Genomic DNA, 24730 nt, shown 5'->3' on the forward strand with positions numbered 1-24730 from the left:
ACTGGCACCTGGGCCGACAGTCCTTCCGAGACCCAGCCGCGCTCAGCGCCGCCACCGCGAGGGATGAGCCGCGAGGCCGCGCAGAGGCGCAGGAGGGCGGGGCGGGGCGCGCGCCCACCGGCCGGCGAGGACCTCGCGCGGGCGCACGCGCCGCAGTCGCGCGGGGCCGGTGGGTGTGCTCAGGGCGCGCGCGCCGCCGCCTCAGCCTGCCGCGCCGCCCGCGCCGCCCGCTCCCGGCGCTCGGCCCAGTACTTCGGCGCCGGAGCGGCCGTGGGCAGCTCCGGGTCAGCAGTGTAGAGTCCGCCAGCTCGGGACCCGAGTGCCGCACCCGGACAGTCCCGGTAAGCGGGGGCGGGGGTGGCGGGGGACGCGCCGTCACCCAGGGGGCGGGTCTGCGGGCCCGGACTGTCCTTTTGGACTCTGGAGGTGCCAGTGTGAGCGCCCCCAAAGGGGTCCCCCTGTAAGTGGATTAAACTAGAGTGACCGCTGCCTCCCCCCATGGGAGACTCCCTGTGTGGATGGAGACGCCCAGGGCTTTCTGCACTTACTGCCATGGGGTAACCCAGTGTGGAGGCCACCAGCCCCAGTGCGGAGGACACTGTCCCCAGGGAGACCTGAGTAATTTGGGGAGCAAGTGCTAGGGTGGTCTCTGTAGTTAACTCCATGGAAGACCTTGTGGGAACATAAGGCAGCCCCCAGGAGCCTGTGCGGTGGTGGTGGGCCCTACAGAGGGGCCCCTCGCTTAAGGAGGACCTTAGACTGTGCCCTAGAGCTGCCTAGAAGAAAGAACCTCTGACTGAGGAGAGTGGAACCTTGCCATGGGATCTTTGAGTAACTTACCATTGCTCCAAGGACTTTGGCCTTGACCTCCTGTAGGGGGCTTCATCTCACTTGTCCCCCACCCCCAACATGGTTCAGAGTGGGGACTCTGGGGGTGTGGTGGTTGTTTATTTCCTGCTCCTATCCTTCCTCTAAAAGAATTTTTCTGTGATAGCCCATTTGGCTCCAAGGTGGACTTTAGTGGAGGCAGAAGCTACTATAAGAGCACAGGGGTCAAGGGAGAGGAGGACCAGCCAGGCCTCTGAAGCAGATAGGAGATCTGAGCCCTTGGGCCTGACCACCCAGAAGCAGTATGATTGGGTGAAATATCTGAGTTTGGCACGCCCTAAAAGGAAGGTCCTTTAAAGGAAGAAAAAAAAGATGCAAAGAATTTTTGAGTACCAGTGTGCCAGGTACTATACTAGGTATGTTTAAACATCTCATATAATCCTTACAACAGCATCATGAAATTACCCCCTCTTAAACATTAGATACTCAAGACTGATGGAGTTTTAGCAGTTTGCCCAGGATCACCAAGCTTGAAATCATGAGATCTGTTCTTCAGATTTTGTTTGAAAAAAAGTACCAAGGAGAAGCAGAAAAAAGAATGAAGAATAAAGAATAAAGTTTGTTAATAAGTTACATTAAGGTACCAAACATGAGTCTTTGCAATACTATATGCTCAATAAATGTGGTGATTAAACAAATATATGAGGACAGTTTAGCTGGAGATAAGTGCCCCAGGAATGAATTTCCACTGAGTCCCAATTTCAGAGTGTATCTTCCTTCATTGGCAGTCCCACTGTAATGGAGGTGGCTCTGGTGGACATGATTGGATCTAGCAAGGGCATCTGGTATGGTCTTAGAACTTACTCGGGGAAACTAGAGAAACCCTTCAGAGGATGGAGTGTCCTGAGGCTACCTTCTCTGCTGCAGAACCCTCCAAGAAGAGGAAGGAAAGACATGATTGCTTTTAAGAAAGTGTGCACACTGTCCTTAAGGCCTTCTCACTATGCATACCAGTGGACATTGGTCCTTAAATACCACTGAAGACACTTTTGCATAACTATGCCTCTGCATGAGGATTAGGAGGAGGGCAGGAAAAGTGAGAGCCAAGGAAGGCTTATTGGGAGGCTGTTGTCTAGGGAGCAAAGTGTCTCTACCTGACATAATGATGTCCCCTTGTCTTGCTCCCTCAACATTTTCCTTCCAGTTCAATTTCAAGGGCTTAATTTTGGGCTCCGCGATAGACTCTGGGCCAAGCAATGGAATTCACCGCAGAGCCGTTCTGGAAATTTTTTCCTGTTCCCTTTCTTTTCCTCCACAGATCCAAACCTAGAGACATCCTCCGTTAATAAAACTGGCTTCCATTGTCTCCTGGGATTACATAGTGAGAAGAGAGACCTAGTTAGTAAGGAGAAAGAACAACCTAGTTTACAAATTGTTAGTTGTTGTCTTTTAATTTGATGACTGCCTAAAGGATGGGTGTGGTATCTCTTGTACTCTGACACAGGTTTATATTGTTTAGCATGTCTCCATTATAAAGTTGTTTATAAACCTCTCATTTCAAACCTCTCTCCTCACTTTAACAGACCAAAATAAACAAGGGTATATACTGTTCTTAAAGAAAATCAGAAGCATTAAGTTTACAAACAGTATCTCTGCTCTAATTCAGAGGGTTTTTTTCCTTGCAGTGTTATTCCTAAATTGCTTTTTATTGAGGGCTCTTGGTATTGCACCCCTCTTGACCCTGGGGGAAAATTGCTTGATTAATCTAAGTGCTCCCCAAATCTTGGACCTTGAATACCATCTCCTGATGTCTAGCATTGGATAAAACATTAAAATTTCAAAATTTCTAAGAATAGTCCCTAACTCCCCTGTAATCACAGTATGAGTCTGCAAATTAAATCATCTTCGAATGTATGTGAAGGAGTCAGCAGGTGACCTTAATCTTCTCAAAAATGCTCTCTCCAAAGAAAAACACAAAGAGAATGGCTCACACATTTTCATTGGAGTATGCACAAATGTGTCTGGATTTTATTTGGATTTCTCAGCCTTTGATCTTCCACATTATTTTCTGATCACATTCTTATGGTTTTTCTTTTTCCAATACTTGTCATATTTTTAACAGTGCTTCCTTTTCCTTGAACAGAAATAGTAAAACTTACCCAGGTCCATTTCCCTCACTCCTTGCATTTTTTTCCAGTACACCTATTCCTAAATGGATCATATTTATGCAAAGTTTCCCCTCTCTTTAGCTACAGAATCTATTATCTTTCAGTCCCACATGTTTCTCTCCAGCAATGTTGCTTGGTTTCTGCTATCTTCATTTCCCAAATTGATTTATTAATTGGTTGGGTTTTTTTTGCTGGTGAGGGGGTTTGTTGCAATATTGGAGATTGAACTAGGGGCAATCTACCACTGAGCTTCATCCCCAGTCCTTTATATTTTATTTTGCAACAGGGTCTCACTAAATTGCAAAGGCTGGCCTTGACTGTCCTGCATCAGCCTCCTGAGTTGCTGGGATTACAGACCTGAGCCACCACACCCGGCTGATTTGTTTATTTCTGATGAAGATATCATTGTCTACTCCACCGCTCAAATCTTGGGATATTTTTTCGTATTTTTTCTTTAATATTTTTTAGTTGTTGATGGACATGATACCTTTATCTTATTTATTTATCTTTATGTGGTGCTGAGGATCAAACCCAGTGCCTCACACGTGCCAGGCAAGCACTCTACCACTGAGCCCCAGTCCCAGCCCCCACCCCTCAATCTTAATGACCAAGTTCTGATAGGAATTGCTTGCCAGCTTTGGACCAATAAACCTAGATTATCAGTGTTCAAATGGAAACATGATTGCATTTCCATTATTGTATCTCTCTCCATTCTCCACCCCAGTTCCGACAATCCCCTCAGAGACCCACATACATACTAAGTGCTACTTACTTGCCAGCACTATGCTGTATGAGAGTTCTTGCCCTTGAGGAGTTCCCACAGAATCAGTCCGCATTTCTCTAATCATTTACTATAAAGAACAGGGACAATAAGGGGGAAATACAGCTTTACAGAGTATCTACCATAATGAATATACAGTATGCCTTTTCCCAGGCATCAACTCAACTGCTATTCTGTGCCTCCTTAGGCAGCCATATTCCAGCCCCCTGCCAAAATGACTTTTGTCCATATGCTTTGAGTGAGCTGGTCATCTTCTTGCCTTCCAATAAATGTGGAAGATATGAAACAACTCTGTATTTGGATTTAATGCTACAGTTTGTGAAGTGTATATATGTGAGTGTATGTGATCTCTATTTGGTTTTAGTAAATGTTTCCTCTTACTAGGGTTTTCTCACTAAAACAGAATTAAGATCATTAAGTAACTGGCTTTTTTTGGAGGGAGGAGAGATTGTTGTTTTTGAGGTTTATGAATCTCTCATAGAGAAAACTCCAGTGATTCACTACAGTTACCACCTACCAGCTTATAGGTTTTGAAGAGTTTTCTGTTGGGTCCTAAGAAGTGTATTCATTAGTTAAGCCCTGAGACTTTTCAGGGTATACCTTTTTCTAGTTTCAGGAAATCCATTTTACTTGAGTTCTTGTTTTTCTGCTTGAAATTCAAATGAATAGTCCCTTCTAAACAAATATTTTAAGAATACTACCTCAAGCCAGTTCTGCTGATGCTAATTCATATGTGAAAACAGGTTTCCTCATCTATTTCTATCTAGCACCCAGGCTGGCTTCAGTATCATCTAAGTCATGATGGAGTCCCCATATAGCTCCATGCCTTGGCATGTGTTTTTACCTCTTCCTGGAATGCTTTTTTTTTTTTTTTTTTTTTTCCTTATCCTCTGGGGTAACGCCCACTCACATTCAAAATTTAGCTCAAGCAACACCTTTTTTTTAATCCTATACTTATGCCCCCTACACATGCACATACTTACTGCACTCTCACAGGCTGAGTGAGGTTCCATTTGTTCATTCTATCAACAGCTATTAGCAGTTGATCTGTGCCTGACACATAGTAGGCTGCATTCCGCAAGTGTTTGTAGATTCAACAAACAAGTTAATGGTGATAATCGAAGTATAATAACTGCGTTAAATGGGACTGAATCTGTGCTTTGGAGACCTACAGCAGAAACAGGGAGTGCCTCTTCATCTTGCTGAAAAGCTCTGCTTGCTAAGTGCAGTCATACCAGCCAATCACTGATGGTGTGATGTTCCTTAACTGTTGCTCTGCTTCTGTGGGAAGTCAGCACTGTAGCTTTTAATGAAGACTCAGTCAGCCCAGTCCCCCAGAGGCTGAAGATCATTCCATAATTTTGTTCGCATGTATATTAGAGCTTTGTGAGCTTTCAGTAAATATTAAGCAGCAGCAGGACCTCCCTCATGCCTCATAGTCTTGAGCTGAGGCCAGGAAGACAGTTTTACTCAATCTTTAGCCCATCTGCTCCTTGGAAATCCCAGGAAAAAAAAAAAAAAAAAAAAACTATGCAGTTTGGGATGACTCTGTCTTCCTTTATAAGCAGAGGTAAATGGAAGGAAATGGGGAGGTACTCGGTAGACCCCTTCAGTGCCTACAGATGTGAAATCTAAAAATAGTGTGCAGGCTACTGCCAGATGACAGAATGACCGAGTAGGAACAGTCACCAAGAGCACTGTAGTGAGGCACTGGATTCCTAAAGAAACAGCCAGTCAGTGGAGAACAACTGGACCATTTGGGGCTTGGATTTCCTCAAAGATCAGCAGAGGGTAAGGGACTCTGATGGTTTTTGTTTAAAGTCTTGGAATTGATAACTGATGTGCACAGTGAACTCAGGTTCTGTGCTGTGCATTCTGCATTTTTATAGACCTTGGCTCTGCTGGTTTTCTGTACTTTTGTGGATATTCTATGTTAAGTATGTGGCTTTCCCTAAGACTCTCAGTTCCTCAGATATTCGCATGCTTCAAGGAACCAGTTGTTGACTACTTTGAAGTTTTTCACCTGTATGTGTAGATGTCATTCATGCTAAATTTCTCCTGCTCAAAACCAGGACAGAGGATTTGCATTTTCAAGCTTCCTGTTTGTGCCCTTAAGGTAGCTACTCTCCTGTGGGTCAGGCTACTATCCACAGGACACAGCATAAATTTAGGGAACAGTTAACTTTGGTAATGTTAGTCTTTCTTGTCTTATCCTGTGGTTGTGGAAACTAGCTAAATCCCAAAATTTCATTACTCTCCTTTGTAGGCAGAAAAATCACCCTAAGTTGCTGTATGGTACCTGTTCTCATCCTGTGAGCCCTGACTCACCATTCAGGCTCCACCTCTGGGAAAGCAGAGTGAGTGTGATGAGATGAACTGACTGCACAGTTTCTAGAATTGAGTTCCAGTTTCTGGTCAACTTTGATTAAGAGAAAGGGTACTAACATCATGATCTCAAATAAACTTTTTATGTTGCTCAGTCATCTCTGCAACAGTCATTCAACAAAGATTTATAGAATGGATGCTCTATGGAAGGCCGAGGGAACCATTTAGACTTTTCTCCCTCTTGCTTAACATATTCTCTTTGGTTGTTTCCCCACCTCCCACCTCCCCAGAGTTTCTTTGCCTTGTTCCTACCTAGAGAAACCCTCATAAGCTCAGGAAATCCCTTTTAATTGCATTTGAGCCTTTCAAACATTTGCCATTCCCATATCAAGAATCTGATTAAAATGAGTAAATGTACTTTACATTTAGCATGCTGAATGAGGCAACTCTTGCCTTTTAGGAGGGCTGCTCCTCAGGTTTCCACAGTTCAGAAGCTTTATCGGGAGTGCCTGGGAAGAGAGATTCCCTAACTGCCTTGCCTTCCCTATTTCTTCACCAGCTCCTGCTTTAGTGCAACCCCTCCTCCTCACTCCCACGTCTTTGCCCTTATAAATCAAACCATTTCATTATAAGTAGGTGCTCTGCAGAGGATGCGTGTGTCTTGCACACACACATCCCAGGCTGCCAACATATGCCTTACTGCCTGACAAACACATCTAGACAGCCTTCTCTTACTGAAAGAAAGACTGTGGTTGCTGTTTTCATTTATTCTAGTTCATGTAGTCAGGTGGCCCTATTCTTCCTTCTAGCACCTGCTCTTATTCCCCAAGGTTTTTCCCCAACTGGTCCCTATGCCACAAATTTTAGATAGTCACATCATTCTTAGGACATTATCTTTTTATCCTTGTTAGGGAAGCTGAAAACCCCAGTTCCACCCACCAGCCAAAGAAGTAGTCATTATGAACAATTTATAGGATCTTGATAACTTGATTTCCTTTTCACTTGCTCTTCTTCCTAGGATTTCTTCAGCACTAGAGAGGCCAGGATTTCTCACCAGGCATTTGTTTTTACTCATCACTAATCAGTACCACTTGTTTGTCTAGAAATTAGAGCTGATTGTGTTAATTTCTCAAACACCCCAGGTGCACATTTTAGCTATTTCAGCACACTCACTTTTAATCAAGGTGTCTTTTGTATATAGTTTCAATCCTGTCCATTAAACATTAAGGGATTTAGCCTCACTCTAAAGTCTTAATTCTGTTGTATCCTCACAGTTTACAGTCAATTCAAAATGATGGGAAAACAAAAAACTTACCCGGAGTCTTGTTTGGATTTTGGTGATTTCCTTTTCATGGTTCTGCTCTACATTTTCTACCCTTATAGGTCTAAAGTAGTCTAGAAAACTGAGCCATCTCAAGTAAAAAGAATAATAGTGATCAGAGAACCTGTGGTCAGGACTAAAAAGTGGTTTTTTGTTTTGTTTTTATATTTGTTTGGTTGTTTTGCTAATAGATATCAGTTTCAATATTCACGGAAATTCCATTAAGGGTAAACTCCCCAAACCATTGTCCTGGCATCATTAACAACTGGGTTAGCTTGGTAGCAATCTTGGTATCCTTACAGACAATAATGGTATCCTTACAGGGACAATGTAAGTGCTGCTGTATGGGGAAGTGTCTGTGGTTGATTTGCTGATACACTATTAATGAGTCAGTTCACTTGTAAAGTAACCCTCCTAATTGACTAGCCTTTGTTCAATAATTCTTATTATATCATCTGAAAAAAATGATAAGAACACAATGCATGCTATTACTTTTCCTCCAATGAATTATTCCTGGAAAAATGAATTTAGGGGACAAGGTTGTGGCTCAGTGGTAGAGTGCTTGTCTTGCACGTGTGAAGCACTGGGTTCGATCCTCAGCACCACATACAAATAAATAAATTAAAGTATTGTGTCCATTTACAACTAAAAAAGTATTTTTAAAAAAATGAATTTAGTTTGTTTCTTCCAGATCTCCAGATAAGTATTTCTGAACTTTTTCCTCAACCCATGCCTTTTTTTTTTTTTTTTTTTTTTTTTTTTTTAATCTTTTTTGAGACAGGATCTTGTTAAGTTGCTGAGGCTGGCCTTGAACTTGCAATTCTTGTGTGTCAGCCTCCCAGGTCCAACCTGTGCCTTTTTTTTTCTGATAAACATAAATCTTATGACTGTTCCCTAAAACTTCTGATATAACTTCTGAGAGGAAACTGCCTCCAACCATTTGGAGAGCTTTTACCTTCTGCATATTCCCAGAAACCAAAAGGAGGCTGTCAAGCTCTGCTGATTTGTAGTCTGTGTTACACAAAAAAAGTGATGACTTTTAATATGTTTTCCAAATATGAATACCTATTATAATTGATATGCTGTTTCAACCCACTTCTCTACTCCTCCTGTAGTACGCTGTAACCTGCCCCAGAATCCAGTTTACCATTTGAGAATCATTGCTTTGGTCTTTGTATTTAAAAATTAAAATCAACTTTCCCTGTTTTTTTATAGTTTGAATGTATCACAGTTTATTCAGTAATTTCCCTATTGAGATTTTAAAACATCACAATAAGTATTATTTTACATAGGCCCACAGATCAGAGGACCAACCTCTTGTATACAGTAGGTTTTCTCTCCTTCCCTTTTCCTTCCTTCCCTTCTTTGCTTCCTTCCTTTCTTTTAACACAGATTTGTTATCTTACAGTTCTGGGAGATCAGTAGTCCAGCACAGTCCCACTGGGATAAAATCAAGGTATCAAGGCTGCATTTCTTTCCACAGGCTCTAGGGGTGAGTCTGTTTGCTTGCCTTTTCCTACTTCTAAAATCCATCTGCATTCCTTTGCTCATGGCTCCTTCCTCTTCCTTTGAAGCCAGCAATGACTAATCGAGTCTTTCTCATATTTTATCATAGAGCAGGCAAAGCTATGGTAGTAACTGTTTCTCTCTTCTAGACCTTCCAACCACAAAGATTCTTAAGACAAACTTAAACTGTTAATCTTGCATGACATCATGTCAAGGGCAGAGCTTTCTTTATACTCTTGTCTTTATAGGTGAACATCTTTAAATTTCAAAAAAGCATAATTCTTTAATAAAAATTTTTAAATGATCCTACAGCTTGGTTTTCAGTTTGCAAATTCAAATCTATTAGTAGTTCATGAAATCAACCTCCCAAATCCAACCCATGCCTTCTTTCTGATAAACATAACTCTGAGGACTGTTCCCTAAAACTTCTGATATAACTTCTGAGAGGAGGCTGCACCTACCTATTTGAAGAGTTAATACCATCTGTACCCCCAGAACCAAGAGGTTACTGTCAAGCTCTGCTATTTTGTAATCTGTTACAGAAAGTCATTATCAGGATAGTAAATTAAATAGGATGGAAAATATCAGGTAGCATCACTTGTAGTAAAAGTGAATTGTTCTACAAACCTTGGGGTTCAGTTACAGTTCTGTAAACACATATGTATATAGAGCACATAAAATATATTTCTTTCTTTGGGTCATGGTCAAAAAATTTGAAAAATACACCACCTAAGGTTTCTGAAGAAAACCTAGTGGTTTTGGAAAATGTAATTGCTCATATTGAAAATATGCAATGAAGGGTTGTGTGTCAGTTTTACATTCTCCTCTTCACATGCCTTCACTGCAAGTTGGGGACTTTCCTTCCTGCCACACCATAGAGCATAGTCATTGCCATGAATCAAGTGAGCAGTGTCTGTGGACTATAGGCCCAGCCTCTTCAAGAACCCCCAGAAACCTTAATATACTCTCCTTTCCACTCCCACCCTCTCCCTGCCTGTATACCCTCATTAGGTCAGTTGGTTCTTGTAAAATAATATTTTTAAAAATGAGCATTCTAAATGCTTAAGAATACATGCTTCAAATACAGTCTTTAACAGTAGAGACCTAAAGCCCCAACCAATAAAGCAGTGTATTCTGGACCACATTACAGCAGATCTGAAACAGTAAGATTTATGCCATCCCTAGGATGTTTTTTACAGATATATATATATATATGACTAATGTCTAATGTAGGAGAATTAGAAAATACATAATAACAGAAAGATTAAAAAATATATATGGAGTCTTTAAAAAGTAAAATCATAGCTGGGCATGGTAGCATGTGCCTGTAATCCCAGTGGCTCGAGAGGCTGAAGCAGGAGGATTGCAAGTTCAAAGCCAGCCTCAGCAACTTAGCAAGGCCCTAAGCAACTTAACGAGACCCTGACTCTAATCAAAATATAAAAAGGGCTGGGGATGTGGCTCAATGGTTACGTGCCCCTGGGTTCAATTCCTATTACAAAAAAAAAAAAAAATAGCATTTTTTATAGCTTGCTTTTTTCATTATGATCACATATTTTGAACATCTTTCCACATCAATAATTATATTTCTACCTCTATTTTTCATGTTGTTTAAGACTTCCCTGGTACCCTAAATTAACCGTTTCCTTAGTGTCCAATGTTTATTTTCAATTGAAAGAAAAAAGGATTTCTTAATCACAATTTATTAACTGTCCACTGAAGCATGACTTTCTAAATTTGCTCAATGAACCTTTACCACTACTCTGACTACTCTGTAAGAGAGTTTCTTATTCAAAGTAAATCTTCCTCAGCTATATTCTTCAATTTTATGCAAATGGGGGAGGTAGGCCTTTCCTTTCTTATCAGTTTGTCAGTTTATAAATTCATGGGTTTCTTTGGTAATAATAGATGGCAGAGAAGAAATCTGCACCACTGTGGTGTATATAAGCAGTGTTTCTGGGGGAAAATATGTGACTGTCATCAGATATATATATATATATATATATATATATATATATATAAGGTTTTATTTTAAAAAAACAAGACTTCTTCACAATGAATTAATTAATTAGAAAATGTTTTATCAAGCATCTATTCTGTTCCAGACACCTTGCTAGGCAGTAGAACTAGATACTGTGCAAGATAACACAATATAATAGAGGAAGCTGACATTGATCAGATAATCATCCTATTAAATATGTAATGATAAAGGTAAAATGCTCCATAGCCAAAGGCCATGGTACTGTGAGCACTCGAAGCTGGACTGGAGTCAGCAATGACTTTCCCAGGGAAGTGATACTTGAGCTGAGCTGGACAGATAAATAGGCACTAATGGGAGAGGGTATTCAAAGTTCCCAAAGATAGAAGGAGCATGGCAAATAAAGATTGAAAAAAGGCTTGTATGGTTGGAATACAGAGAAAAAAGAAGGGAGGGGGCTGAGGTTGTGGCTTAGTGGTAGAGCACTTACCTAGCACTGGGAGGCACTGGGTTCAATCCTCAGCACCACATAAAAATAAATAAATAAAATAAAGGTATTGTGTCCATCTACAACAAAAGAAATAATAATAAAAATAAGATATATTTTAAAAATAAGGGAGACCAAACTGCACAGAGCCTCACAGACCATGGAAAAGGGATAGATTTAGGGGACTTGATCTTAAAAGCTATAGAAAGGCATTGAAAAATTTTAATCAGGAATAAGATGGCACCTGTATGTCCCAGGGATGGCCTTATTTCAGCCTGCACAAAATCCAACTTAATTATTCCTCCTTCCTATTTCCCACTTTATGTAACTGACACTACCACTCTTCTCATTATTCAATTTAAGTTGCCCTCTCTTCCCTTACCCTTCATCTAATCAATTATCTAATCAGTGATTTACTCCTAAGTTTCCTTAATTCTGTTTCCATGGTAATACATTTGGTATCATTCCTGCTGTCATAATTTCAGTTTAAACCCTCTAACTCTTGTCTGGACCATAGCCTTCTAATTGCTTCCACCTCTCCTACCCACTGTTATCTTTCCCCCAAACAAGCAAGTGAACTTCTTACCCATCCTTCAAGGTCCACTGTGACCCCTGGTACTGTGATTACCCTCTTTTAGATATTCCCAGTGTTTTGTTTGACTTCTTTGAATTTTGATATTAAATAGCTCAAGTAGTGAGATGCTGTTCTCCTTTTTCTGTTTCCTATGATGAGTAGTTAGTGCCTTGTCCTAATACTGTTTAATAAGCCTCCATTATAATGGATTGAAGGCAAAGCTAAAATGGACTCTCCTCCACTTAAAGTATTCTCCAACTGAGTTCCACTACTGCTCCTTAGACTAGGAGGTAGCAGACCAGCTTTGCAATGTGCCATATCATGTCCTTACTTTCCAGTGCTATACTCAGTCCCACAGAGAAGGGCAGAAATAACATTTCTTTTTAAAGGAGTTGGACCTTTCTTGAACCGTTCAGAAAAAAGCATAGTGGCACACACCTGTAATCCCAGTGACTCAGGAGGCTGAGGCAGGAGTATTGCAAGTTCAAAGCCAGTCTCAGCAATTTAGCAAGGCCTTAAGCAACTTAGTGAGACCCTGTCTCTAAATGAAAAATAAAAACGGCTGGGGATGTGGCTCTGGGATTAAGCACCTCTAACGTTCAATTCCCAGTACAAAAAAAAAAAAAAAAAAAAAAAAAACAGTTCAGAAAAAAGCTGAAAATGTGGGAATGACATTAGGGAAGCCTTAGAAGAGTGAAAAATATTATAGAGTTTGTAATAAACCAAATTATATGATAGACAAAGAGATCCACAAAAAGATAACTACAAATTAGAAGGGCAGAGTACTGTTTTTATCCTTGACCACATGCATAGGGATGGCAGTTTCCTTACTACCTGATTCAGGAGTCTTCTAAAAATAGGAATTCATTCACTGGTTAATACATAGTGGCGTTTCATGACGGCCATCCTTGGATGGATTGTGTACCACGCTTATTGGAGGCAGTTTTCTTCAGTCTGAAGGCCTGAAATGTGTCATGCAGGTAAGCGTTGAGCCTTGAGTCTTCTTGTGGAATAGAGAAGAAACCTGAATTCTGAGGTCTCCAACCATCTCAGTACAGAGGACGGGACTCCTGAACAAATTTGCTTTAGCATGCAAAGGAAGATGGAGATATCATTTCACATATGTAGAGTGCTTTCCACTTCACTAAGCGCTGTTAGTCCATTTTCTTACATTATCCTATGACAGCCCCATGAAGTGGGCTGAGCATACATCCCTCATTCCATATATGGAAAACCAAAGTCACAGGGCCAGTAAGAAGTAGAACCAACATCCTCTGACTCCCATTTTTTTAATTCTTTTTTTTCCCTTGGTACCAAGAACCCAGTGGTGTTCAGCCACTGAGTCACATACCCAGCCCTTCTTACATTTTATTTTGAAGCAGAGTCTCACTAAGTTGCTTAGGGCCTTGCTAAGTTTCTGAGGCTGGCCTTGAACTTCGATCCTCCTGTCTAAGCTTCCTGAGTCGCTGGGTTATAGGCATGTGTCCCTGCACCTGGCTCCTCTGACTCCTCAACACATGCTCTCTCCACTCCACCATGCTACTGAGTCTAGAAGAGGGGGACACCACTTAATAGCAATCACTGCTTCCATAATGGTTGAAACTGATTATCCTAACATGTTCAGCCATTGACTGAGTCTGTACCCTCTGCTTTTTGTCCACAGAATCATGGGGGTGTTGATGTCCAAGCGGCAGACAGTAGAACAGGTACAAAAAGTGAGCCTGGCTGTGTCTGCCTTCAAGGATGGGCTGCGAGACAGGCCTTCCCTCCGACGCACGGGTGAGCTACCAGGGTCTCGTCGTGGTACTGTAGAGGGCTCTGTCCAGGAGGTGCTGGAAGAGAAAGAAGCTGAGGCCAGCACCCCGGTAGTCCAGGAAGAGAGCAGTGTCAACCGTGCAGCCTGGGAACGGCTGCGAGATGGGCGTGGAGTGGAGCCTGAGGAGTTTGAAAGGACCAGTCGGTTCACACCCCCTGCGTTCATCCGCCCCACTCGGAAGCTAGATGATGACAAGCCTCCAGATATCTGCTTGGAGCCCAGAGAGCCTGTGAGTGTCTAGTTAGGGCAGTATTATTCAATATTAGCCTTTCTGATGACCAAGGAGCAGGACAGAAAGATCTGAGTATGGGTGAGGTAAGACTCAAAACCAGAAAGATGGAGCTGAGTCCAGAACAATCTTTAATTTTTTTCCACAAAAATAAAAGTATTAGTTTAGTACTAACCCCAGTAGGAAACATTTGGAAATTTGGGAAGGGGGAGTTAGGGGATGTCACAATGACTAGGAGTTTCTACTGGTGTTTGGTGTCAAGAAAATCAAGGATACTAAATGTCCTACAGTGCGTTGGACAATCACTCACAACAGATTGCTCTTTTTAAAAATGCTAATAGCATGCCTGTTCAGAAGCATAGTCACAAAGGTCTAAGCAGCTAGAACTGCCTGGTTCTCATCCACCAGGAAGACAGCTCTGTCACCTTAACAGTGGCTTCAGTTGGAACTGATCTTCTTGGCTGCCTCAGAGAGACTCAGCCCCCATAAGGGTAACTCTGTGCTTAGTAGCCATAGGATCTTGCTGCCTGAACTTTCACCTCCTGTTCATTCCTGCCATCTTTCCCCAGATTGTCAACGATGAGATGTGTGATATCTGTGAGGTCTGGACAGCTGAGAGCCTCTTCCCCTGCCGGGTCTGCACCAGGGTTTTCCATGATGGCTGCCTGCGCCGCATGGGCTACATCCAAGGAGACAGTGCAGCGGAAGTGACTGAGATGGCCCACACAGAAACAGGCTGGAGCTGCCACTACTGTGTGAGCCTGGACTGCAAGGACAGTGGGCTGTTGCATAGAAGAGGACTTGGCACTTTCCTTGAAGGCCCAATCTTACAACACTTGTTTCTAGGCAGTGACCTGAAGGGTTTTTTAATAGTACATACAAGCAAGGGTCCTAGAGCTAGGATGGGTTTTCTCAACTCAGTACTTTTGACATTTGAGGTTAGATTATTCTTTGTTGTCGGAGCCGGATGCATTATAGGGTATTTTAACAGCATCTCTGGCTTCTATTTCATGCCAGTAGCACACAATCCTCATTGTGACAACAAAAAATGTCTTCAGACATTACCAAATGTGTCCTGGAGGAAGCAAAATCACCCCTTTTTGAAAACTCAAGGGTAATTTTGCTTAGAGCAGTGCTTCCTCTAATAGTGTGTAGTTGTCATTCATTGTACTCACCTGAACACCAACCTGAGCTCCTAAGCAGCTTGCGTCCAAAAGGAATAGATTCTATCACAGTAAAACTATTTAATCCCATGATCCTCACTTGACGTACTACCTGGCTCTTAGAAGCATTTGTTCTTCATCTCTGAATTGGTTGTTATGTGAACTAAATTACAAAGCTCTATTGATTCAGAACTCTGCAAATTATAATAAATGCCTTCCAACTTTCAATGGATAGAATCGAAGGTTTCCATTAAAAGTCATATTCATGTTCATTTCTCACCACAACTGAATAGAGTTCAACTCTTTACTTATACATTGTGCTGCAGATATCTTCATATTATTCTCTTATTTTAGAGTAAGAAGCATGGAATGATTGCCCTCTTCTTCCTGCTGCCTAGAAGAAAAGAGATCTGCCACTTTTCTTTCTCTATGGCTTGTCTGTAAAATGAATTATAGAAGTTATTTTCAGCTACTTAACCACCTTCCCCACTAGAGTATGCCACAGAAGAACCAACTGTACAAACAACCTTCTCTAGTACCATTTTCCACCCCTTGAGATTCCAGTCTTTTCGCCTAGCAACTCTGTTTTGCACTGTGCTGCTGGCATGAGACTGAGTTGAAAGTGTCCCCTGCCTACTACCAGGAATGCACCTCTCCTTTCCTAACTTCCTGTCACAGTCCTACCAACATTATCACCACTCTCCTCCAGTCTTTATACAAAGGCTTCTTCCAAGTTCATCCCTTCTTTGCTTCCTTTCACAGCCAGGCTTCTTAAAAGAACTTCGTTTTCTCCTTGTAGCTCCGGAGTCACCTACAATCTGACTTCTGCATCCATCATCCTGCTGAATTGGCTTTTCCTAAGACTACCAGTGATCTCTTAATTGTCAAGTCTTGAGACCTTTTCTCAGGCATCTTTCTATGTAATCTTTTTGGAGTATTTAGTGCTTATTTCCCTCACTTTCTTAGGATTGAAGTGTGTTTTGTGGGGGGTTATTAGCTGTGGAAACTAGAAAAGCTAGAGACTCAATAAAAACCTACCACAGTTGCATTACCATTGTTAAGATGACCTCCTACATTGTACAGCTCTCTACCTACTATCCAGTACCATCTTCTCTACTGATTCTCCTGCAGCCTTCTTAGACCATGCTTTCTCAGAATCTTTAGTTTTTTGTCTCAGTCCTAAATGCTGGTGTGTCTCAGGGTTCTACTGCTAACACTCTTTTTTTTCTCACTATACTCCCTCTCTTTGGGTGACTTCATCTTATTGAAACACTAATGACTTCCCCCTCTCTGTGTGCCCAGACTTAAATTTCCTATTGCTTGGACTTATCCATCTTGATGTCTCACGGGTACTTCATGCTCAACATTCCCCCAAATGAACTTATCTTTCTACCCAACCCTGCTTTTCCTCCGTCCCTTATCTCATCCCCCAATTCATTCTATCTCATTTCTTTCCCGCATAGCTCACATCTAGTAAGTCACCAAACTCTGTTGACTCTGCCTCTAATATCTCTCACACACCTCCCCTCTTTGTTCTCATGTCAGTTTAGCCACTCATCATTTCTTACCTGTACTATTGCAGTAGCCACCTAACTGCTTTGCGTGCCTCCAGACTTTGCCCATCTAATTCATTTTCCCACAGCAGTCAGAGATCTGAACATGGCACTCTCCTTTGGGGCCTCCCCCCTTTCCTTTTAGTTTTTTTTTTTTTTTTTTTTTTTTTTTTTTTTTTTTTTTTAAGAACAAGAACCTAATTTGAGAGACTCAATCAAGGGCGTTTCAGGTGCTTCAGAGTCAAGATACCTCCCCTCCTTGCACCCCACCCCACACATACTCACACATACTCTACTCCAGCCACACTATCTCACAGTCTTGCATACATACCATGGTGGTGCCCAGCATATACAAGGTGCTCAATAAATGCTTATTGAAAACTGGTTTCTTCATGAAATCCACAAATGAATACTAATGAAATATCTGCTTCTGTTCTCTGCTGGTATTGTAGGGGTGAAATTGCTCTTCTTTTAAAATCTTAGACAGTTTTAAGGACTGGATAGTAATAACAACAACAAGATATCAATGCTTGTTTGGAATTAAAACTTCTGTGGCACCACAAAAAATTCATTTAGCTATAGGAATCATCATTATGGCATCTCTTTCAAAACCATTTCAGATTCATTTAAAGCAGTACAATCTACTAAGAACAGAGCTAGAATTAATTTTTTACTAAAATACTCTTTGGGTACAACCTAATCAGAAGCCAGATAAATAAAATGTATAAAGTTGGAGCTGCTCTCTTTGATGAGCTCTGCCCACTCACTGGCTCCCTTATCCCCTGCAGCAGCTTTCTAAGGTGCTTTCAAGATACCCTAAGGTTAGCTCAGTAAATAATTTTGAAAACTAGCATTTTAGTAAAGTAGACTCAGCTAAAGTCAGGATTTCTGGATTCTGGAGAAGATTCTTCCCCAGAGTTAGCCAACTCCAAGAAAGTTCTTTCCTCTTCCTAGGGCCTCAGTCTCCTTGATTTTCTGGGGATTGAACCCAGGGCCTTATGCATGGGAGGTAAGCACTCCACCAACTAAGCTATATCTCCAGCCTAGTCTCCTTGATTTTTTAATGGAAGCCTGGAATTAGGTGATCTTGGATTGCCTTCCAGTTGAAATTCTATTTCCACTCCTTTTGATCCTTGGCATTTCTTTCTTACTAATGTATATGGCCACTGACTCAGCTTTTTCTCTTTTTCAGGACAACCTCAACTTGCTGCTTACTGAAGAAGAAATGTACAGCCTAACAGAGACCTTTCAGCAGTGTAAAGTCATCCCTGGTAAGGCTGGCCAGTGCTACTAGGAGGAAGGCGGCCAGATTTCTTCTTCATCCTCTGTAGGATGAATTATGCATGAATAGAGTATTCTGGGATTTGGGAGATAGGAGGTAAATGGGTCCTTGTTCCTGAGTTGTTGGCCAGCAGAGACACCCTCCCCACAGCACAACCTGAGCTACCCTAGCTATGAGAAGCAAAGATTTAACAAGACTATGGCTGTGGGGGCACTAAAGGTATCCTGGAAATGAGTAAAGATGCCTAAGGCTGAGTAAGGGCGGACATGACCAGCAAGAGGTGCCTCTGGGCCAGGCATAGTGGTACGTAGCTGTAATCCTAGCTCTTGAGGAAACTGAAGAAGGAATATTGCAGATTTGAGGCTAGCCCAGACAACTTAGTAAGACCCTGTCTCAAAATAAAAAGTAAGGCCTGGGGAGATAGCTCAGTTGGTAGAGTGCTTGCCTTGCTGGGTTTGATCCCCAGCACCACAAAAAAAAAAAAAAAAAAAAAAAAAAAAAATTAATTAATTAATTAATTAATTAATTTTAAAAAAGTAAAAAGGCTGGGTATGTGGCTCAGTGGTAGAGCATTTGCCTAGCATGTGTTAGGCCCTGGATTCAATGCCAAGTACAGAAAAAAAAAAAAAAAAGAGATGCCTCCCACAGATTGCTCCCTGACACTGGAGGACTTTCTTCGTTACCGCCACCAAGCAGCAAAGCGGGGAGACAGTGAAAGGGCACTGAGTGACGAGCAAGAGGAGCAGGCAGCCCGCCAGTTTGCAGCCCTGGACCCTGAACATCGAGGCCACATAGAGTGGCCTGACTTCTTGTCCCATGAGTCCCTACTACTCCTGCAGCAATTGCGTCCCCAGGTGAGGGGCAGCTGGGGTGTGTTTCCATGGGATACTGGGTGACAGAGGCCTGGGAAGCATTCTGGGCAGGTTCAGGGAGCGCTGGGTACTGTCTGAGCAGGAACCAATACCAGGAATGGATTCAGGTTCCATTCAATGGCAAGTGATCTGTGCCCAGGCTGAGGAAACTGCCCAAGGAAGATTGGTTTGCACTGGGCTCCCCTAAAAATGTTGGTTCTACCAGAAGAGCTCTAGGAACTTCCAAGGGAGATTGCAAATGTTAGGTAATGGAAGTAGGATTCTCTGTGGCTTGGGAGTTTATAAGATATTTTCATCTCTACGGTCATAACTTGTCTCTTCTTCCCCAGAACTCACTGTTGAGGCTTCTGACAGTCAAGGAGCGGGAACGAGCCCGAGCCACCTTCCTGGCACGGGGCAGTGGGAACACTATCAGTGAGGCAGAGTGCCGCTGGGCCCAACACTCTTGGTTCTGCAAACACCTCATAGAGGCTCCTTCCTGTGGTGTGAGGTCTGCTCCTTTCTAGTCCCTGCCCCCATTCAATCTCCCTTCTCTTTTTTCCATACCAACGACCTTTGGTGTGAAAGGTACCTTCCTGCTCTTCATGCCAACAGTCAGGAGAGGATCCTCCTGTGCATTAGGCAGAGGATTGTTATTCCTGTTGACCAGTTCACAGGGTGGCCTTTGTGTTGCCGTATGTAAGAAAAGCATGACCAGGCATATCCAGAGCCATGGGTTCAACAGAGTTTGGAAGTGGTCAGGCCTTTCACTATTCCACTCCTAACCATATATGCTTGTGCTTAGCAGTATCAGCCACGTGGGTCCCATAGCAGACAGCAGCCCAGCCAGCAGCAGCAGCAAGAGTCAGGATAAGGCCCTACTACCTGCAGAGCACGAGTCCAGGTGAGTGGAACCTCCTCACCTGGCTTTCTCTACCTTCCTCTCCCTAATACACACACTCATATAAATAAGAGAGGGCATTACCCACAGCCACTGAAGAATAGCAGATACCCCCTCCACAGCCATCAGACCCCAGGAGTATACATTTGACCCCAGATCTCTAGGGCCAGCCAGCTGATATGCTGATTTGGTAGCACAGTCACACATGAGAGGCATGAGACATGACTTTCCTGAGTTTTGTCTAACTCAAACCAAACTCCCATTGGAATTAGGTCTTATGAGCTTTTGGGTTCTGCAATAAGCCTCATGAACCTATGTATTTACTTCTACTGCAGATCTGTGGACTGGCCCACCTTCCTGCGAGAGAATGCTGTCTACATCTTGGCTGCTCGCCCTAACAGTGCAGCCATTCACCTGAAACCCCCAGGATAGCATGGCACAGAGAAGTTTGGTTCAGAGCCACTGGCATCTTATCCCTTCTTCCCTTTTCCCCTTTCTTCCACCAAATTCTGGCTCAGACTCATGGGGATTGGGCACTGCCAGCATCTTAATTTGTCATTAAGTTTTATGGCACTGAAATCACCATTCCCCTCACAGAGACAGTTAGTACATTGCCACAGGGAGAATCCTTGAGAGTTGTGGCAGCATCCACTCCTGGACCATCCCCCTGCCCTCACATCATAGACTGGACCTGCCACCACATGCTTACAAATGTGTACATGTGCATATGGATATCAGTCACATGAATATCACACACATGGATATCAGTTAAGCTGGTTCTTTTTATTCCAAAAAGAACTAAAGTCCCTTTGCAAAACCCCAGGTATGGATGAAGAGGTCACTACTCATTTCTTCTTTTGTCCAGTTCTGATTTTCAATAGATAAAACTCTAGCCAAATGATTATGAACAAGAGGGCATATTAGATTCACATTTCCTCTTGGGGGTACTGAAGGGCCCACTCTGCCCACTTTGAAAACTCCTTGTATGATGAGCCACACTAGTAGGTATCTGTTATATCCCCCCGGGTATGTTGAAGATGGAAAAAATGGTTGAAAATCATCACTTCCGTTTAACCCATTATTTTATTTAGATTCTAATTCTAATTGTGACAGAGAAGGCAGCACCTTATGGAATCCTGACTGGAAAACAGGGAGACAGCATCTCCCAGAGACACAGAATTCTAGGAGTCTCTCAGCCAGGTCATCCAAGTCCAAAAGTCTTTAGCAGAATGGTGAAACCCCAAGGTGAGCTTTCCTAGCCCCTATTTCTCAGATGTTCATTCATGGCCCAAAACCTGAGGGACCTGAATGGAACAAATATGCTGGCAGGAGTCACGACCCTCTGTTTTAGATGCCTCACCCAAGTCAGCTACCACAGAGACCAGTGAGGACAAGGTCTGCATGGAAGAGGAGAGGAGAGGGCTCATGCTTTTCGATTGTTCCAGCTCAACTCAGCCATAGCCCTAGAAAAGTGTGCCATTGTGTGGAGAACAAAGCCAGCCTCTTCCACAGCCCAAGAGAGAGCAATTCTACAGTAGTCCTGAGCAGGGACTTCTTTCTATCATCCTGACAATAAGGATAGGAGAAAACTGGGGCCTGTGAAGATTTGCACCTCAGCTCTCTCAAGCAGGGAAGGTCCCAGTAGAACCTCATAGAAGGAGGAAGTTTCTCTTTTTCCCCATCGCTGAGATGTGGCTTCAGTTGCTGCTCCTCCCCACTGTTCTCTGTCATTCCCTCTATACTGGGGCCTAGGCATGGGAGGACTTTAGGGACAAGCAGAGCCTTCCAAAAGGGCACCAAGTTTGGCCTGCAAGCCTCAGCCTTCTTCCCAAGTTCTCATCATCAAGTTCTCAAGTCATTTGTGGTATGGGTCAGCCCCGGTCTGGGTTCTAGATTTCTGTTTCCAACTGAATTACTTAGGTGTAGTTAGATCTGACTACCAAGAGTTATTCAAAAGAATTAAACTTGGTCATGCAGACGCTCAATGGCACTTGTACTAAATTGGGTGCTTACAGAAGAAGGAGTACCACTCAGTATTGAGATACTCAGAGAAAAGTGAGAAGCTGCCACCAGGAGCTTGGTAAGAGCCCTATGTAGTTTCCTTCTGTAGGAATGGCTTCATCTAGAAGAAGGGTGATAAGCTGCTGGGGATGGATTCTCTAGGACTGAAATGAAGTGGATAGTAGACTAATGTATATATATGGCCCTGAACATTTTGAAACCCACAGCTCTGTAAATACTCGTCAGCCATACTCCTTGGACTGATCAGTCCTAGGGGCCATTATTCAATCTAATTTTTTAAAAAGGAAAGCAAGCACATGACTCCTGGACCCAAGAACTTCATCTGAAACTGCCAGACTTGGTATTTTTCACTGAGAAGATTAAAGCACGTTAAACACAAGGGCTCTTACTCTCCTGGCAAGTCATCCTGTATACCAGCTATGGGCTGCTGAGTCTCACAGATAAGACATTTTAAGTAGAGACAAACTCTGGGCTTTGAGAGCTGAACAGTTTTTTTTCTCCTGCTTCATCTGTCACAGGAACTAAAAGTCCATCTTTTTGCTTCTTGAATCCTTCACAGATGGAGGTGATGCCCACCACTGTAGAGCTGCTGCTTCTAGCTCTCTGTGAGTGAGTGGTGAAAGACTGCCAGACCAGGCCAGCTGTGTCCCAAGGCCTGCAGAGCATGCCCCAGAGTTCTTGAAAAATGGGAGCAGGCCCATTTGGCATCACCCCTCTCCCTATCTGAAGTCAGCAAGCTTCCTTGGTGAAGAGCCTGCTACAGAGGGCCTAGGGAACACTGCGCCCAGCAAAGAATAGGGTTTCAAATCCACAACAGTTCTCAGAAGCAGAAAACCACACAAGGGAGGCTGGTCTCTTCTGTATAAGCATCTAGCTTTTTACCAAAGGGAGGGTCCATTGCTCCCCAGTCCTGAGTTGCAGAAGCTCCATCACAACCCCTCTCTCCAGAATCTCCCTTTGGAGTGTCCTAATCCCTAGTGTACCTCTGCAGTATATGTGGAGATGTTCAAATCTAGCAAGACCCATTCCCTCTTTAAGATTTCCATCACTGTGGTTGTCTGAAATTCTGCCAAGTACAAAAAATAGTGTCTGGCTCTAATATGGGAATGAGAAAATGTTTCAGTCTTTTCTTCTTGGTTGCTGAAAATTGAGACCAGTACTTTCCCCAGGTACCACCCACCTAGACAGCAGCCATGGATTACACATGTGCTCCCCTGAAGATCACTTGTCCTAAGCCTGTTTTTCACACAGCTGTCCTCTTCTGCACACTTTTATTTAAATAAAGGGGCATCTGGATGACACTGAGGATCACTGAGGAAGTGGCTATCCAGGTCTGCTGTTTGACTTCTTTCCTGAAGCCTGCCTTCCCCAGCAGAATATTTGAGCAGTGTCCCCTATGGTATCCCAGGGATGGAGCAGTTTCCTCACTCCTAGATACTGATTCAGCTCTCAAGTGCTCTTTCTTTGAGGACAATTGCAGTAGAAACCACGAATATATTGCCTCTTTCTACCCTCAGCCAAAGCAATGGGCTACCTATCTTTCTGACCCTGGTACTCTGGGATGTCACCCCAGCTTTGTTTAAATGGCCAAATCTTAGGGTTCCCCCATTTCTTTCATCAGTATGGAAAGCATAGAATTTAAATTGCCTGGGAAGAGGGTACCTCACTGGGAAGTGAGCCCCAGGGTTGCACCTAGGCCTCTTGGCCCAAAGCACAACTTCAACCATTGCAGGCATCACAGCTTTGGAAAGAGTGGTGCCAGGAAGCCCCAACACCAAAAGACTCATAATAATCTGTCTAGCAGGGCCCAGGTCAGGCCATGACCACCCCAGAGCCAAGAGTAACCTCTAGGCAGGACTGAGAACTGACAGCAGGCCATAGCATTCCTGCAGGCATGACCCCTTCAGACCTGCTGAAAGGCAGGTGTATACAGTCATGTGTTGCTTAACAATGGAATCCATTCTGAGAACTGTGTCATTAGGCCATTTCTTCAAATGTAAACATCATAGCATGTATTTACACAAACCAAGATAGCTATGCCATTACTAGGCAATATAGTCTTATGGGACCATGTGCAGTCCACTGTTGGTTGAAATGTCATTATGCAGCACATGACTGTTCTTCTGTCTTGCCACGAAAAGGCAGGACACTCTCAATGCCAGAACTTCAGGTAATCCTGGCAGTATCTGTAACCGAAGTTCCTTTATATTCCCGTATTTACAGTGGAATAAAATTGCTACTTGATCCTTGCCAGTTAGCTTGAATTTGCCCAGGATGTCTCTTTCAGCCCCAGGCTGCAGCCCAGACAATGGAGATCTCCTGAGTGGGCCCTATCTATGCATCATGTCTGTTCCCAACAATTCAACCCTGGGGTGGAGTGGGGCTAAGCATTTTCCCTGATGTTGTTTTCCTGCTGCCACTGTTTTTGCCAACCTTGAAAGGAAAAGAAAATGATATCGTTGCAGAATTTCCACTAGTCCCAACCAGCACTAAGGAAAAACTGTTTCCCTCTGGGCTGCATTCCCCAGTGACCCACAGCGTGGAGAGGGGGTCAGGTCTCATCTGAACCAATGATTAAGAAGCTCAATCACATTAAAGTTTGCATAGCACTGGTTGGCCTTCCCATATTCGTGGTGAACAAAGGCCTTCAAGCTTAGCTTCCAGCTATTAGGGATGTCCATGATCTGTCTCCCAGCCAAACATAGGCTGTGAGAGAGGTCTCTGAAAGCACTTGAGTAACAGTGGAGGACCCAATGCCCTGTGGTCCTTCGTGCCTTTCCCATTTACTTCTCTGCAGAAGGTAACTTGACAGTAAACTAAGGGGAAACATTCCTAAGCCCTGTCTTCCCATCTACAGCTGCATGCCCCGCCCATGGCTCAGCCTTCACAGCACTCCAAGAAGGAGCTCCTAGAAGCTGGGCACAGCGGAAACCATAATAAAGAGA

The 24730-nt window shown here is 43.2% G+C and overlaps 1 protein-coding gene across 6 annotated transcripts; it reads left to right on the forward strand.

Annotated features, from left to right (window-relative positions):
• The first annotated feature begins 145 nt into the window (after positions 1 to 145).
• On the forward strand, positions 146 to 24730 carry PHF24 (PHD finger protein 24). 6 transcript variants are annotated; one of them, XM_079113612.1, is made up of 10 exons: positions 146 to 341; positions 1311 to 1468; positions 8832 to 8915; positions 13632 to 14013; positions 14583 to 14768; positions 17922 to 18000; positions 18660 to 18865; positions 19213 to 19373; positions 19668 to 19766; positions 20099 to 24730. In XM_079113612.1, exons 4-10 carry the CDS (start codon positions 13636 to 13638, stop codon positions 20193 to 20195), a joined length of 1206 nt encoding a protein of 401 aa, XP_078969738.1. In that variant the 5' UTR covers positions 146 to 341; positions 1311 to 1468; positions 8832 to 8915; positions 13632 to 13635; the 3' UTR covers positions 20196 to 24730. The 6 variants fall into 6 exon arrangements, 5 of the variants coding, with proteins under 5 accessions (XP_078969738.1, XP_078969739.1, XP_078969737.1 ...); XM_079113613.1 differs by lacking the exon at positions 8832 to 8915; XM_079113611.1 differs by lacking the exon at positions 1311 to 1468.

Source organism: Sciurus vulgaris, assembly GCF_902686455.1.
Source record: "Sciurus vulgaris genome assembly, chromosome: 15".
Lineage (NCBI taxonomy): Eukaryota > Metazoa > Chordata > Mammalia > Rodentia > Sciuridae > Sciurus > Sciurus vulgaris.